The sequence below is a fragment of the Vicia villosa genome, unplaced genomic scaffold (assembly GCF_029867415.1).
Source record: "Vicia villosa cultivar HV-30 ecotype Madison, WI unplaced genomic scaffold, Vvil1.0 ctg.001158F_1_1, whole genome shotgun sequence".
NCBI classification, from domain to species: domain Eukaryota; kingdom Viridiplantae; phylum Streptophyta; class Magnoliopsida; order Fabales; family Fabaceae; genus Vicia; species Vicia villosa.
In genome coordinates this window covers 90,232-108,611 of record NW_026705507.1, presented here as the reverse complement: position 1 = coordinate 108,611, position 18,380 = coordinate 90,232, and the positions used below count along the sequence as shown (strand labels likewise).

The 18,380-nt window shown below is 33.8% G+C and overlaps 1 protein-coding gene across 1 annotated transcript; it reads left to right on the top strand.

Moving 5' to 3' along the window:
• The first annotated feature begins 10,135 nt into the window (after positions 1–10,135).
• LOC131633652 (membrane-bound transcription factor site-2 protease homolog) lies at positions 10,136–16,536 on the top strand. Its single transcript, XM_058904348.1, has 7 exons — positions 10,136–10,513; positions 10,617–10,819; positions 11,779–11,926; positions 14,304–14,384; positions 14,472–14,936; positions 15,043–15,360; positions 16,266–16,536. The coding sequence occupies exons 1-7, from the start codon at positions 10,259–10,261 to the stop codon at positions 16,413–16,415; spliced, it is 1,620 nt and encodes a 539-aa protein (XP_058760331.1). The 5' UTR covers positions 10,136–10,258; the 3' UTR covers positions 16,416–16,536.
• The last annotated feature ends 1,844 nt before the right edge of the window (positions 16,537–18,380 follow it).

The window sequence follows — 18,380 nt, the reverse complement described above, 5'->3', positions numbered from 1 at the left end:
AAATCAACATATTAATCCATTACGTTTGTAGAATAATACCGATAAACCTCGACTTCAACTAATTCCAATGAATAAATCCTTGATTAATTTAATTAAATAATTAATTAAATTCGGGGCGTTACACAAATCATGTGCAATGATTACAGTATAACCCATTGACCTAGAAACCTTTTTATCTATTGTAAGATTCTTGAGTCTACCTTACAAGTCGATCATTACTTGACCTACATTGGCGTATTTGATTTTAGTGCACTTCTTCATATGACGATTCAAAGTCGTGGTACCATAATTCCTATCGCCACCTTTCAAAACCTTTGAACAACCGGTGCACTTAGCCAATGGATTCCCATCTTTATCCATCCCAACTTTAGTAAACACTTTCCAACAATTGGCACTTGAAATTTTAGCCTTCTTAGACTTAGGTCAAACATCATCTTCAGTGTTTCGTAATTCATTTTCCGCTTGAATAGTTTGATTCTCCAAATCAACCACATTCACATTCACATTCACTTCATCTACAATTTCATTACCAACAGTTTGTGAATCCATTTCAAGTTATCACCTATGTATTCAATCATATTAAAAAGTTAGGACATACAATAAAAAGTTAACATAGTATTGATGTAAGTACTGCTGTTAGATTTTTACCAATACCAAATTATCAACTATAAATTGCTGTATACAGAGACATACAAAGTTACCATACAAAATTATCAACTATAATACCAAGTTATTAACTACAATATTAAATATATTTCATGAAAAACTCTCATCATCAAAATATATATATATATATATATATATATATATATATATATATATATATATATATATATATATATATATATATATAGAAAATAAATAAAACTTATCTAATAGAGACTTCAGATATGAATCGTCATAGAAAATAAATAAATAAATCACATAAAAAATAAATCATTAAATTATTATATAATGGAGGCTTCCTTTTTTTTTTTTGACAATAAGCAGCATGGTAGTACCCATTTATAAGTGAAAATAATTATATTGATAAGTGATAAATTCATTAAAAAATATGCAGCATTGTACCTGAGTGAGTGAGTGTTGCCACCGACGGAGAGAGTAGCTACTGAGGACGACGAAGTAATATTATGTTTGCTTTTGGAAGGCAGAGAGATAGTATTAATAAGTGAACCCTAATTCAACTTTTTAATGGCCCAGGTTGTTTTGTTTGGTTATGGGCCATACACTATCATAAAATTATTTTTATTTTTTCTTTAAAGGATGCCCGCGGGCTGCCTGTGATCGATACACGCCCGCCCTTTTTTTTACGGTGCGGGACGGGGCAGGCATACTAAAATATGCGGGTTCAAAATTCAGGCTTGGCCCGCAAAAAATGACGGGTAGAAGTGTAGAACGGGCTTTCCCTGCGGAGCGGGCCCATTTTGCCACCCCTAGAAATTATAGAGGTTCGGTTTAAAATAAGTGACTTAATCCTCTCTTTAAGACTTGATCTTGAGAGTATCCAAGAGTGCTTATGAGCTTTTAGTAGGTTGAATTTATGAACCACCTTATACAATGAAAAATGAAGTTTCAGACTAACTTTCAACCAAAAAACAAATAGTGGATGAAAGCGGTTATTCTTAACTCCAATTGTAAATGAAGATTCGAGTGGTTAGTCTCTCAACTTAAACTCTTGATATTTTCTATGGAGTTATCTCTCACCAAATGTGGAGTTTTGAACTTATTATCCTACGAAAAAATATGGGCAAAATAGGCACGCCCAATGAGACAGACACCTTTTGCCACCCTTATCCGTCAATACCTTGGCCTTTAACTTCATACCTACGATGTTCATTCCCATTTTCCTTACCTTAATCCGCTTTAGACTCCCTACATAACATTTTTTGACGATCTTCTGGTCTCCCTAGATAACCCTGACTCGCCCATGTGAGAATGGGTACTTCATGAACAAGTATAATGTGGATAGGATGACACATAGCTGGTTAAAAGAGTGTCACCCTATAATTATGCTATATGAAGAGGGTACATTAATGATAATATATATTATCTTAATATACTTGGAGTTTTCTTTTGCTCCAAAGGTGGTCTTCAATATTATATAATATTTCACATGTATTTGCGCTCCCAAAAATCCCACCAACGATCCTTGGGATGCCTTGAGGTCATATAAATCCAAGAGAAACTTCTCAAATATGTCCCATTAAAGGATGTATACAGATATTCCTTGATTAATAAAGACTCTCTTATTCTCGTAATCGTCACATCTCACAGTGATTACCATATGGTCATCGTTACGTAGGTGGATGCATGTAACATCCTTTTTAGAAAAGAAAGTCCGAGCTTTTGGGGATTCTAGCTTGCCTAGGTTAGAGCTGGTGGGCGAGGCTTATATGATTATGATCTAGTGAGCGTGTTTTCTTTGGGGGAGTTGGTCTCTCCGCCTCCGGCAAACCCTCATGCGAGGGTATTATGATTGTGGCTTACAACTCTGTCATCGCTTCTCTTAATTGGTTCCTTTCCTTTCTTAGATCCAAGACTCCTAGAGGCTTCTCTCCCTTGAGAGTTATATCCTTTTAGCCTTTGAGTGGGAAACAATGCAACAACATGTATGCAAACCTCTTTGAAAAATCATGATTGACTCCATAGAGCCTCGTCTCTTACAACGAAGCAACCCCCAAGGATTTAATGGCTTGACAACGAGACTGTGGAGATACCTTGAGCTAATGGTGTTTTTTGAGGGAAAATAAACCAGAAAAATAGTGAAGACCCAATTCATGGTAATCGATTGTAAGTTTGTGTACAAATTCATTATTGGACGCATAAAACTGGCCACCCTATAAGTCGTCTCTTCGAAGGTTCAGCTAAAGATAAAGTATCACACTAGTGAGGACGTCATGGCTACTATGAAAGCAAATTTAGAGGAGTGTCAATCATGTTTCTTAGCGTCCCTATAAAATCTTCAGGGAGCAACTAAATCCAAAATTAAAGAATCAATATTGATTGAAGAAAAGAAAGGACATGAAGAAGTAAAATAAAAAGAAAAGGAAAGGAACCCTTGAAGGCCATCGTCAAGTTAGGCAACATCTAATAAAGAGTAAAAAAAGTTATTTTTATTTTTTAATATACGACTAGAATGAAATGAAATTATCAATATAGGACGATCATCCCATTAATTCAAGTATTAACGTATTGAATATATCAAGCATTGTATTTATTTCCCTATAACATTTTGTCTCACAAAGATCCAACCACCATCCAAGAGGAAGAACCTATTGTCTCAAGGAAAGACACATAGTGAAACGCTGCCCCCATGAAAGGAAAAGCAACACCAAAGCCACTTCTGATAGCTAAGGGATTTCCTAATTTGCCAGTAAATTAATACAAGGTCATAGTAAATTTCAAATATCATAGCAAAATAACCCTAAAAAAACACAACCAGCATGTCCTCACTTAATTAAGCCTTATGCTGCCACCTTGTTAAGCTTTAGGCCAGAAGTAACAAGGACAACTGAAAGGTTCAATACACGAAGTTTAATCGCACTATTAAAACTCAGTACATTCATACTAACAGTTTCCACTTAAAATTTCTAAGATACTTTACCTAGTCAAAGGACTTCTGAACTCAAATAAAAAAATTCTCTTTTTGAAACGAAGATAAGCTTACTAGTGAATTTTCCTCAATTCTACGTTATCCAATGCTAACATAGCAACTTACTCTTTTGGCCCTTAAAATCTATATTGATCATAGTGTCTATTCAAAATCTCATTCTCAATAGGAAGGGACGAGTTTATCACCCCCGCGTTTAAAATTTGTGTCTCCATTTTTTAATTTTCTTTTATACATATATCCATCAAAACATCATATTGATTTTTAATAACCTTCTTCGTATCTACACAAAAATAACAAAGACCATCATCCTGTTTCTTCTTTACTTCATTAAGTGTGGCTCTAACATGAAGGAATGTATCATAAATGTTTTGTGCTTCAAACTTTGCTCATTTTAATTTGATGTAAGTAATACCTCTTTCAACATTTGAGTACCATCAAGAATAATGAAATGGAAAATAAAAGACATTAATTTAGTCACGTATGAGATACATTAATGGTCAAGAGGTCCCAAAGCAGTAACCCACAAGGATCTACCTTAGGAACCATAACTTTTTATTTAAATTTTAGTATCTGGCCCTGCAACCGACTAATCCACTAGTGGGGGCCCCGAAGAAAGCGCCAAAGCTAATGATGTAGGAAACTGATGAGCCATCCAGTATTTAGAGGGACAAATACCAATAATTTCAATATGTTACTAAGGGTCCGCTTGGTTGGGAGTAGATGAAGGGGATGGGAAGGAAAGGGAATGGATATTTATAAATATATTTGTTTGGTTCATTTTTTATAAGGGGATGGGAGGGGAGCAAAATTCCTCTTAGACTCATTTTTTGCAGCCCTCCAAATTGGGGGGATTTGGATGGGAGAGAAGATTCATTTATTATAATTTTATTATTTTCCCTAATTTATCCTAAATTATTTTTTTAATTCCAAAATTTTCCTTATTGAATTATTAAAGACTAGGTTTTTTCTCTTAAGTTATTTGATGTTTTATTTTTCTTCTATTGTGCATTTGCTATTTGTGTGTTGTTGCTCTTAGGTGAATTTTTCCCTTTTTATTTTGTTGAATTTCCTTTTTTTTATATTATATTGTCCACGTGTACGTTGTTATTCTATAACATGGTAGTTTTATATGTTAGTATAATTATTATGATAAGTGAACTCTATGGTTGTCGTAAGTGTATTGTGTTATAGTATAGTTTATGAATGAACAAGTTTTTATTTGGTGAAATCTACTCAATACTATTTTTATTTAGAATTATTTTTACTAAATACAAATAACAATATTTATAAAGACAGAAAGGTAATTTAATTTTAAAATCTCTCCCATCTCTTTGTGAACCAAACATACATGTTGTTAAAAATCCTCCTCTCCCCTCCCCTCCCTTCCCTTTCTTTGAACTAAACATCAATTTTTGACCTAGTGCTAGAAGTGATTTTGTGGGCAGAAGTATTGACTTTCTTCTTGGGAGTAATTTCAACTTCCGCGAATGGCTCATATTGGCTTATGACTTCTTGAAAAGATTCTGGTGTGTTGGCCCCAGTCTCTAAGTTATCATTTTATTGTTCCATGTCTATAATATTAGCCCATGAATTCTTAAGAAAATACATATATTTTTTGACCTTGTCAATAGTGATATGCAAAATAGGTTAAGATTAATGCAGTTGGCTATGATGGACTCGTATTTCAGTATCTTGTGGATTGTTTATTTGAGTGGCATCAACAAATTTTGAGCTAGAAAATTTATCGTCATCATTTGGAGTAGAGGTTTCAGGATTCAAATTGTCTGATCTAATGGCTTTAACTAAATGGGAGAAGGGGAAAGTGTTTCTAATTCTTCTTCAAACAATTGTTCATTGTTGTTGAGGGTAAGTCTTTGAGGAGTGGTAGTTGAAACATTCACAGGGTGACTTTTGTAATGGTAGCATTTTGTTAGTTGTAGTTGAAGTATCTTGTTCGTTACTGACAGTGGTAGGTTATTTTCTATTGTCCTTCACAACTTGAAATATTTGCTTGGTTGGTTCTTGGTCTGGACATTCTATGCACTTGCATTAAGTTTTCTACATTTGGATTGGGAATGTCAAATACAGTTACAATGATTGCAAAATTCAGGCATGTTTTCATATTTTATATCAACAAAAAAGTCAAAGCCAGTTCTTTCCACCAAAACACGATAAACATATGATTTCCTTAAATCAATATCTATAAGGACTCCAACATAGTGTTGAAATTCTCTATCAAACCTGGGTTTATCAGTGAACTAATAAACACAAATATGAGTTCCTACACTGCTTCCAATTGTAAACAGAATTTTTGGCCGCCAATATTCTTGAACCTAACAATTTTTTTAATCCAAACCTAAGCCGAAGAAAGTGGTTGCACATTTGGATTGAAGTGCTTAGTCCAAGCAAAGAGTTTTAAGAATCATTGGTTTAAATTCCATGAATCTTTTGACCTAACATGCTGGGAATCCTCAAGCGATGTAAAGGAAAAATCATAATATCCTTTTCCAAGAGAACTGATGCCCCATTTTCCCAAAATGTCCCAAAGAGGCATTAACTTGATACACAATGCACCAACTTTCAATGGAGTTGTTCCTTTAAGGCATATGATTCTCGCATGTAAGCCAACTTGATATTCATCTTTCGATATTGTGATAGTCACTCTATCACCTTTGATAATCGGTTGTGGGAGTTGAGAGGTGGGGATGTCACATACGTTATTGACGGCCTCAGTAATGGTTTTCGATGGTTTTGTGAAGTCATTTTTAGTGCAATTTTTTTTAAGTAGAAGGTAGTAAACATTTATACGGGATCAAGATTGTTTACTTTTCAAAAGAGATGATTACAAGATCTACATGGAAGAAAAAGATTGATTCACTGCAAGGTTAAGGTTTGGTGAACAGTTATTCATTTAAACTTAAATAGCATTTTTAATGCATCTCTTAATATTATCGAGAAGCAAAACAACAATTTATATAATATCATAAAAAAATTTCGATAATTATCTACTAATTTGACAAGGATCCGTTCAAAAAATTAATTCTTTAAAAAATTGGTGGGTGAAAATGTTATCCAAATAATTTGACAATAAGTTAATAACTTAAAAGGCTTAAATGCAATTTTGACCTTCCAAGTTTTCCAATTGTTTGATTTTAGTCCTCTAAATTTCAATTGCTTGATTTTGGCCTCTCATGTTTGTCCCGTTTTGTATTTGATAATCCCTCAGTGACATGTAGACTAAACTTCTCTTATGTGACATTAATAAAATAAAACCACCATGGACGTGGCATAAAAAATAAAGTGGTTAGTATGGTAAAAAAAACTTTGTCAATGTAAAAGGCAGCGTCACATGAACGATAAAGAATAAGAGACAAAGAATAAAGAAACGACAAAAAATAGGACAAACATGACTTGGAAATATGGAGAACATAAACAATGATCAAATAACAGAATGACGCGAACCCGTTTACGACAATGGAAGGTGGTCGGTCAATAGAGACTCCTTTGAAATATATATCAAAGTAAGTTTTTCATTTTCTTTAGGTACTCTTCCATTATTAGGGTTCTTTTATTTATCTAAAAAAAGATTGAAATTTCTTTACAAATTTTTATATTCTTTTATGTTTACAGTGGTCCAGATTCTGCTGAGGAAGATAGTGAAGGTAGTGAACAAAACTCTAACGGTAATGTAGATGTTGATGCTGATAATGAAGGGCCAAAATTTGAAGATAATGATTATGATAAAAACTAGGACTAGACAAGTGTATTCCAAGATGAAACTCAGAATCCAACTTAAGACAGTTAAGTCTAACAAGTTTCTAATCTCCTAGCTAAAGTTGAAGACTTTGAACGTGAAGATGGAGACAATGAGAAATTAGATACCACTCATTAAAACAACGAGGATGAAGGTAGTAAGTCAAAATATCTCAAATTTAGAGAAGGTAATGAGAATGTCACATTTGAGTAAAATAGAACTTTTGCTACCATTGAGCTTATTAGAAGTGTTATCAATGATTATGCCTTATTGGCTAAGAAAAATGTGTTTTTGAAAAAAATGAGAAAAGTAGAATTGTTGTTAAGTGTGTAGAAGGGTGTCCATTTCATATGAGAATGAATAAATTTAACAACAAGAGTTATTACCAATGGTTAGTTTAGAAGCTACTCATATGTGTCATAGAACTGTTGTGGACAAAAAACTTTGTTAGCCTGTTGAGGAACACGCCAAACAAGAGACTTGGAGCATTGCAAAATGAAACTAAAACTAGGTGAATAATGAAGCTTAGTAGACATAAGATACATATAGCAAAAACGAGGGGGCATTATAGATGATTGAGATAGGTTGCATAGAAAAGTACACACATTTTTAAGGAGTTATCGACCAAAACTATTAAGAGTAATCCATGAAGTACAATTGTAATCAAGATCGAATTTGGCTGGGATGATTTTGTATTTTTAATGATGTATCTCTGCTTTAAGGCTTGTAAGATTATATTTGTTACTAGTTGTAGACCATTATCTGTGTTAGATGTTTTTTTTTTAAAGGAAATGTATAAAGTTTAATTACTAGTAGCTATTGGTAAATATGAAAATATTCAAATCCTATTGTTTTTGCTATTGTTGAAATTGAAAAAGATAATTCAATGGGGAAGCAAAATTGTTCGATTATATCTTCTATTTTGATACGATCACTTTTATAGTTGTTGTTATGTTATGATAACTGTTATAATTGGTGCTAAGATTATTGTTTATGTAGTCACTCAAATCTCTTAAGCCTTTAGGAGATAGTTTAACACAGAGGACCATAAGGGGTGCAGTTACCGTGCATAGATAAAAATCTATGCACCATGCATATATTATTATGGACCATTCGATCAAATTCTAGACATCAATTGTTATTACTAAATACTCAATACTCACCACTCAATACTCAATACTCAATACTCAATACTCAATTAAAAACATGATCCAATGACTTATGTAGGCTTATGCATGGTGCATAAGTAAATCCTTATGCATATTAGCCAAAGCCGACCATAAGACATATGTTTTTTTTGACAGAAAACAACTTAACGACTTTCATTCAATAAGCAAGTTTCAATACAAGGAGGTATCAAATTAAGACATATGTTGAATTGCTATTGTCACATCTTCTTAGACTTTCTTTATTGTTGTTTTTGACCATTTAATATATGTGGAATTTGACCAAAAAATATGTTATTTTAATTATTTAGTGATTTATCTTTTATTGTTGTTGAAATATTTAAGAGTACAAATACTATGTTCAAAATTTAATTAATTAAAAAAAATATAACAGAGAAGAAAATAAAAAAAATAAAGGTCAATGTACTTTTGACACATCAACTCTTTTATTTATTTTATATATTTTTTTGAATATCAAATAAGCTCTTTTATTTATTTTATATATATTTTAAATATCAAATAAGCAAAGTTTAGTTTATAAATTAATGATGAATATCAAATACGAAAATGAACATAATCAAAACAATTAAAACTTGAAGGACTGAGCTCGTTTGGCCCGACTTTTTTAAGTCTTAAAAGTTACTTTAAAGTTATATATATATATATATATAATTAATGTGTATAGATTAATTGTTGTATTAACATCTATAATATAGTGTGTAGTATAAGAAATTAATAATATTATTATTGAAAATCATTATACAATAAAATAAGATATAATATACAAAACGAATAAAAAATTGGACAAAACTAATATCTACAAAAATATGATGTAAACAGAAGGAGAAAAAAATAAAATAAAACATAACTCTAGATATTATGAACCGTAGAAAAAATTGAAAAAGTGTCGTTTACTGCACTAGCGCAATTTTTTTAAAGAAAATGCTTTCGGTGGGATTCGAACCGCGACCACATATTTTAAGCTCTGAAAAAGTTGGTTTCAACGCCTTTTTTACAAGCTCCTTTTATTTAATTTTTTGTCTTGAAAAAAAAACTACTTTTTTTAATAAGAGCTTTATAAAAAATGTGTTTGGCCCTCCATCTCCTTATAAGGAGAAGAAAAGTAGATAAAAAGTTGGGCCAAACACTACCTTGAAGCTAATAAAATCTTGAAGTCAACTTAAAAATATGTTATTATAACTTATAAATATATTTAAGGGTTAATGAACTTTTTCGTCCCTTTAAATATTTCAAATTTCGTTTTTAGTCCCTCCAAAATTTTCCTTCAAGAAATCGTCCCTTCAAAATTTTTCTTCTGAACTATTCGTCCCTAACGTCAAATTTCGTAGCTAATCGATGGCTAAAGTCGTAGCTAATTTCTAGCAAATTTGACGTTAGGGACCAATAGTTTAGACGAAAAATTTTGAAGGGACGATTTCTTAAAGGAAAATTTTGGAGGGACTAAAAACGAAATCTGCAATATTTAGAGGGACCAAAAAGTTCATTAACCCTATATTTAATGACCTTTATTTTTTAAGGTAATTTTATAGATTAATTACTTAAAAAATTGCGACAAAATAAGAAATTTGATAATAGATTAGAAAGAAAATTACTATCTTGCCATTGGCCTATAAGTTAAGTAGGAAGAGGAGTGACGGCGGCGCGACGATCATCGCCTCCGGTTTTCGTCTCTACGATGAACTGAGAAGTAGTACTAACCAAAGTATGGAAATGGAAACGAGACGAATGAGAAGATTCGTGAGTCATCAAAGACAAAACAACACTCTTCTTCCTCTTCACGCTCCTCCCTCTTCCTCCACTCACCTTTCCAACACCGTTTCTTTCTTATATTGCGATTACAAATTCACCTTCTTCAATAAACCTATTTACCTCTTCGGTCGCCGGTATGCCAAGTTTCTCAGACTCTGGTTTTCTATTGGCCTTGGATTTGCCCTCTCTGCCATGCTCGCCGTCACTCTGGTAACAATTTCCCCTTTTCATTTTTTAATTAATTCATAGTTTCATACTATATATTTTGTTTCATCCAATTCGATTGATTTTTTATTTTTTGTATTTGTTTTAGATTCTGATTTGGGAGTTAGCAGCAGCTTTGCATCTATGTGAAGATAGTGAAAAGTTTAGAAGTATTGCCGGTGAATTGCTGTTTGGGTTTCCTCATTTGCTGTCTGGTTTGAGGTTATCACTTGCTGATGCTGGATATATATGTGTTTCTACCATCGTATCTGTTTTTGTGCATGAAGTTGGCCATGCGCTCGCCGCCACTAGGTTAGTTGTTTTTTCTTTGTTCCTCTTTTTGCAGCATGTACATGACACTGATAATAATTTGAAAACTGAAATAATTGAATGTGATCACATATAGTGGTGCTGGTGTCAAACATAGACATGTGTTAACCTTTCGGATGAAACTTCTTGTTGTTTGATTATTTTTTGGTGAGAGGGTGTGTAAATTTACATGCTTACTGAATGGCTTTTTTGTTTTGGACAAATTTCCTACTGAATGCCTCATCAATAGCATTCCTTTTCCCTAACTTAATTTGAAGTTGGATCAAACTCATGATGTAGATGAAGAAGTGGGAATGACTTAGGCAACACCTGTAGTAGAAAAGGGGTGAAAAATAGATTTAGAGGGTTTGGGCATGTATGGAGACCTTGTTCAAGACCTGTTCAAGGTTGGATTTTGCGACCTGGTTTGCTAAATAAACCCTATATTTTTGTTTCTATTCACTGCTTCTGATCTATCCTCGCCTTCTCTTTCAACTGCATGTGAACCCACTGGCACCAACATCACGCAACCTTTTTCATCTCGCATCAAAGAAGCGCATGACCCTCCTCTGGCGTCTGGCCCCTCTTTTGCTAATGGTGATACTCTTGAACACTCTAATAGCGGCTTCCGTTATCCTTCTCCCCTGTTTTTACTTGTTGCCTTGTGCTACTGCTGCTGGCTCAAACAAACCAATACTCATTCCTAATATATAAAATAGGCATATCTTGTGCCCCAAGCCCATAGCGCTTTCGAGCATATTTCAGCATCAGAATTGCAGCATGTTATTTCGAAACAACTAGGATGTATTCCAATGATACTTAGCAGTAGAGTTTTATTGTTCTTTTATAGTTTTTTTTACTGTGATTATGCAGATACCAAGAATATCAAATTAGTTTTGCTTGAAATGTCAAAAGCTAGATTCTCATGCCTTATGCTATTACACCTTTTGAATGGAAAGCAGTGAGGGAATACAAGTAGAGTACGTTGCCATCTTCGTCGCAGTTCTATTTCCTGGTGCTCTGGTTGCCTTCAATGATGAATTGCTGCAAGCTTTACAACATTTGGCTTCCCTCCGCATATATTCTGCTGGCATTTGGCACAATGCAGTTGTAAGTTGAATATAAGTAGAACCGATTGACACTACTATGAAATGTATACACTAGTGTTACTCAATAACCTTCACACACACAGTGAATATCAGTAATTGTCTTAAAACTAGCTATCATTTGATTTTGCATGTCTGATCACAATTCACATCTTATATTTTATGGGAAAATTGACACTAATATATCCATCTTAGGGGAAGAAAGAGAGGCAACTCAACGAATGAGAATATGCAAGTGTTTGGATTATAAAGTTAATTCTAATTAATACTATTTATCAAAATGAGAGTTGTTATACAATTTTATCATAATATAACTCGCCGATATTCACACAAATTTATTTTTCACATTAGTATAGAAGATATACTGCAGTATCAATATAATTTTATTAGTGTGTGTATTCTTTTTCCTCCATCTATTCCAATATATTGATCCTATAACTCCAATGATAAAATGGTCTTAATGGCTTGCTTGGGATTAATTTTGGTTGAATCTCAAACATGATAGTTCTACAAAGCTTACCCCTTTAAAGATACTTTATGGAAGAGACCTCTCACCTCCCCATCTTTTATAAGAATCAAGAGGAGCAATTATCCTTTCTGCAGTAAAGGATGTTAATCGATGATTTTGGAGAGGGTTGCTATCCTGAGTTAGTTACAGGTTAATCTACTTAAAGCACAAAATGTGTGGAACTGCAAAAAAAAAAAAGATGCATTACCATATTGGAGATTGGATTTTTCTCGACATACAGCCTTATCAGCCTATGTTTCCAGCCAAGAAGAAGAAATAGAAGCTAACTGTCACGTTTTGTAGGCCCTATCAAGTTTTCAAGCAAATTGAAAAGATATCTTGTCAATTACAATTTACAGTTACTTCCATCTCAATGTATTTCATGTCTCTCTTTTGAAGAAGGTTGTTTCACCTTTTTTCCCCAATGCTCGCCTGTTTGAAGACTTAGAGTTTGATAGGAATATGGTCGTGGGTGATGTGGGCCAGAATGCAATGAAGCCCAAAATATGGAAAGTCTACACTAGGAAACGTGGAAGGGACTGAAGAATGATGACATAGCAGGTGTGATAGGAAAAACATGATTCAATTAGTTATATAGTATAAGCTTGAGAGAGAACAGGTAGCTAAGCATTTTGATAGGAAAAGCATGATTCAATTAGTTATATATTATAAGCATGAGAGAGAATAGGTACCTAAGCATTCTGGTGTTTTGGAAAGGCGTGAGATCTCGAGTCTCTCATTGTAAGGGAAGCTCTCTTGTAGCCTTTGGGGCTGATAGTATACCACTATCCGACATTCTTACTTTATCTTTCTCTGGAATTGGCCATCATTCAGTACAGTTGCAGAACTTCTCCACCATCCCCGTGTTTGATCTTTGTGCTGTGATTTACTGTTCTATTAGAGTTACTCTTGGGAGAGATAGTGTAGGCTGTTATACTGCTATAAATAGAATAGGGAGAAAGGGAAAAAAATAGTTAGGGGAATTATTTATTTAGGAGAAGATAACGGAGTGTCCAAGGTCCATGGTCATTTTGTACCCAATCATTTCATATTTCTATGTTCTCTTTGAAACCGCCTTGGGTTCAAGGGAGAGGCTCCCTTCAATCTATTTTTCCTCTTTTGATTCAGTACCTAAAAGATTTATTTTGCTTTACACTGGTGTCATTCAATCCTATGCTTCTATCCATATATATGTATATGGGAATACATACATATAATGTACACCATAGTTATGAAACTAGAGGTTCTAGGTCAAGTGGTCAACTTGTTTTACCTATGCACACTCTGGTCGTAAGAGTCTATCCAATATTAAAAATCATATTTTAAAAATCCAATACATGACATATACTTCTATAATACTATCATGACAACAATAACTCAATTTCAACTCCATAAGGAGAGGTTTGCTCCAGTGCTGTGCACGTTGTAATGATGGTCGCCTGAGAGGAGAGGTTGTGTTTTAGTGTTGGGCGCATTCCCTGTGAAGGTCATGTTTCAGTGACCGTTGCTAGAGAGTGGTTGTCTTAGTGTGTTGCTGGAGAGGAGCTATTATCTTCGCATGTAACGTTTCAGAGCTGTGTTCCAGTGTCGCCTCTGTTTCAAATGTGAAGGATGAACAAACAATGTGAAGGATGAAATGAATGCGAATTTGGGCCAGATTAAAAAACTAAATCGAACTCGTGAAATTGCGCCAAACTCGCAGTTTCATGTGCATTTTAAACAGCATTTTTTCACTCGAGTCAGTGCAGAAATTTCCACATTCATTTCAGCTCGTTTTGACTTGATGTGTATATGAATGCTTGTATATTTAGTTTTAGACTTTTACAAAGTCCATATTGCTGATTGCATTTCTTCAACATCAACCTTTTTCTAGTGTTGTGCAGCTTGCGGATTGACATTATTCCTCCTGCCCTTGCTCTTGTTTCCCTTTTACAGCACTGATCATGGTCCAATGGTACTACTTGATCATTTTGGATTGACCATTTTCTTTGTTTATACATCATCTTTCTTATTGCATGCATGATGGTTGTATGTGAGACAGGTTTTGGAAGTACCACCAACCTCACCTTTGTTTGGTTATTTGGCACCTGGTGATGTTATTCTATCAGTAGATAATGTACCCATCACAAATGCTCAAGAGTGGTTGAAGCATAATACTTTGACATATGACAACCAGCTTAGAAACATAAATATTTCCCAGCACATTGGAGACTTGGGTGTTCTCAATAATACGAAGGGTTACTGTGTCCCTAGTCTAGTGATGGAAGCAGGCAAAATGACTGAAACACTGGAAAGTCAACATGTTTGTCCCGGTGAACGTACTGCCTTCGTAAAACTTTCATGCTCTGACAATATTACACTGGATGATGGTCAGAATGAAACTGAACTATCAAATGGGAGATGGAATATATACTGCTTAAACGCCAAAGATATTGTCAAACTTGATAAGTGCGGTGATGGCTGGGGACTAGCTACATCAAAGGGAAGTAGCTGTCTATGCTCTCAGGTAGATAATCATCTGAATAGTTGTAACCTTTCTAGTTTGTCCCTACTCTCTTTCTCTCAGACACTGTTACAGTGCATACTGAATATTCACTTGATATTTTTCATAGGATGAGTTTTGTTTAGCTCCAGTTCAGGAGCCTGGAATGGTATGGGTTGAGATCACATATTCAAGCCCTTCTCATGAATGTTTGCATGAAGAAAACAGGTTTCCAGTTTCCAAAACTTCTGGCCTTAAAGAAACTAATTGTAATGCTACTTTTATTTTTGTTGGTGATGTTATCTCAATGGCACATTCAATTCACCTGACATCATATCAGCCTCGCTGGGGACCAAAGATCGTTGCATATTTTCCAAATTTTCTTGAAAGGATTTTAATATGGACATTCCATGTCTCTCTAGCTCTGGCTCTTCTCAATGCTTTACCAGTAAGTGATAAATTTCTTCTTGCTTATGTTAGGCATTGCCTTATCTCAAGCATTGGTGCTGCATATGTGCATTATAAATGTAAATTCAAATTATCCATAAATATATGCAACCTTATTTGATGTTTCATTGAATGCTTGTTTGTGTTTTCTTGACATCTAACATAATTGCTAGTAGATAGCTTCACCATAGACAGAAATCTGTTGGATGAAGATACAAAATGTTGGAAAAGAGATATAGCAAAGTTAAGAAAACAGAGTAATTAATTGAAAACACTTATTTGGCTAGCTCAATTGTTCAATCACTTCAGACCTTAATGTTTCTTATGAAATAGCGAATGTTAGTCTAATTTGAATTTTGCTAGAGGTGAAGATTGAACCCTCTCCCTCATTCACTTCACCTTAATTTAGGTTCAACAGATTGTGGTAACGTAATTAGCCTGCTGCATGATGGGGTTAAGTTCGATGTATTGTGAAAGATTTCGGGGTTGTAAGTTAAAATTAAGTCTTTAGTTATAAGTTGGGTTCTACTAATATTTCTTAAGAGGTGATCACGTGGGTGAGATAGACACGACACAAGACTAACTCGGAAAGGGGTCACCTGATGGAGTGGGGTCACATTGACTAAATCCGAGGAAAAAGCCTGAAAGCATGGCGTGTTTCATTAGGTCTAAATGGCTATATTTATCGACCTCTAGGGTTAGGTCAGGGATCATCACATATACAAATCACTAACAAAAGACCTCTTGTTTGGTATATCCTCGGCAGAGTCACTACTATAGTACTCATTGCAAGTACAGCTTGAAAGATAGATAATGTGTGCAAGCCTTTTGATATGTTACTTGTGATACAGAAGAATGTTTTTGCTTCTATTGTTAATTTTCCTATGCTTGTGATGCTATTATCAGGTGTATTTTCTGGACGGTGAATCAATCTTAGAAGAAACTTTATCTCACTTTACTTCTTTAAGTCCAAGGAAGAGGAAGAAAGTTCTTAGATTATGTCTCCTTGGTGGGTTACTTGTTTCTATTTTTGGCCTTTTCCGGTTACTCCTTTAGTTATATATATATATTTTTTGTAATTTGAAATGAGTATATGAGAATTACAAATCCGTGAACAAAACTAATGTTCAGAATTTCTATTCCATTAACGAAGGAATCAATCAACTTCAGAGTGAAATTCAGGTAACTTTCAGTAGAATATGATTCTTATTGATATTTTGTTTCAATTATTAATTATCTTTTAAAATAGCTAGCACTACAACTATCACCAAAATATTTTCTGCAGGATGAGTTACGTAAATCAAATGATGTCATAATGTCTTATTATCGATCCCGTCTGATTACCTATCCCTCACAAATCACAAAGCTTTTACTTTTCTTTTGTTAGTTCAAAGAAGTTAATTCAGATACTTTTTCTTTTTAGAATAATCTTAAGAATGCAGCCACTTGCGCACAGCAGTATATCTTTAGGTAGAACAATAAAAATCCTAAAAGTTACTATACATTTTAGAAGCTTCTCAATCCACACCTAAAAATGCGGGGTACACCGAAAGGATCCTATAATGTATTTTTAAACACCGAAAGGAACCTATAATGTATTTTTTATTTTATTTTTAGATTTGAACATATGGGAGGGGTTGGGTTAAGAAACCGTTTAAAATTTCCAATCCACCTTAACTAAAAGAAATACTAGAAAATTCAAATAAAATCAATTTAATCTGTTTTTTATATCATTACTGCAATTTCACTACAATTATGTTTTTGAAACTGACTTCCCTAAGTCATTTTTTTTGAGGTGATATGAGTTCCCTAAGTCATTTTTTTTTGAGGTGATATGAGTTTTAGTTCTTACAATATTTCAATGTAATCCTAAAATCTAAGTTTAGGAGCTAAGAATTTGATTTGAAAAAAAAATCAACCATATGTTCTTATCTATTGAAATATCTAGAAAACATAGTGGAAGGTGAAGTGTTATGGTGTAAAATGGGTATAATGAACTAAGACCAAAAATGATTAGTTCTGTGCTTAAAAAAAATGATTTGTTTGGATTAACACGAACCAAACAGAACAGAAAACAATTTTTAATTTAGAAGTGTGCTTATGGATCTAGACTGAAATTGTACTTAAGGATTATTCTTTGGCAAAATGAGCGTGAATTACTTACGAAATGTAGTGGTGTGTTTAAAACTGCATTTTCAAATTTTAGTGGGAATTATTGTTTTTGGCAATTTCTTTTTTCACCTTTATGGTGTGAGATGCAAATCTGAAAACTCCAAAACACCTTTGAATTTTTTGGAGATACATCTCCTAACACACCAAATTCCATTGTTTGCTAAAATGTAGTTTAGAGACGCATATTCGAATTTTTCAAAGGTTAATTCGTAGATACATCTTCAGAGTCACCTTTCTTGCTTCGTAAATCAAGCACCAACCCTATTTTGCTTAAAAAAATAGTTCGAAGATGCATCTCTGAATTTTTGTGGGATAATTTCGAAGATACATCTTAGAAATCTTGCCTGTATGTTTCTTGTGCAGAAACATTGTCCTAAGTTTGTAGTTTGTTTGAATTCAAAGTCATCTTAGTTCGATTAACATTGCCATTATTTGATTCAAAGATCAATAAACACGAATATCATAGAACGAAATAATACATTAATTAAAAAAAAAGAGACAATCATAGTACAAAAAATATTCTCAAAGTTTAGAAAAAAACACTAAAACATCCCAAAATACAATCAAATGCATAATCTACGGAGTGTGCCTAATCCTAACCCCTGGTTCCTTCTCTACCGACGGTAACCTAAGATATTCTATGCCTCAGTAAGAATGGAACTTGCTACGACAACCACATTATCGCCACCTCTCTCGAACAGTCTAGACTCTATGTCCTCACATGTAATCTGCATAATATTCTGACAGACCGACAACAAATCAACGACATGGTCATCCATGGCCTGCTCTCTCCAAGATCTCCTCATGAACAGGCTTAGGTGGACGTCCAGGAGCTTATAGTGTCATGAC

Excerpts from the sequence above, each read along its gene's own strand:
- LOC131633652 (XM_058904348.1), top strand. The coding sequence starts at position 10,259 with ATGGAAATGGAAACGAGACGAATGAGAAGATTCGTGAGTCATCAAAGA. Across the intron at positions 11,927-14,303 it reads GCATTTGGCACAATGCAGTT|TGTTGTGCAGCTTGCGGATT; the intron begins GTAAGTTGAATA and ends ACCTTTTTCTAG. Across the intron at positions 15,361-16,265 it reads CTCTTCTCAATGCTTTACCA|GTGTATTTTCTGGACGGTGA; the intron begins GTAAGTGATAAA and ends TGCTATTATCAG.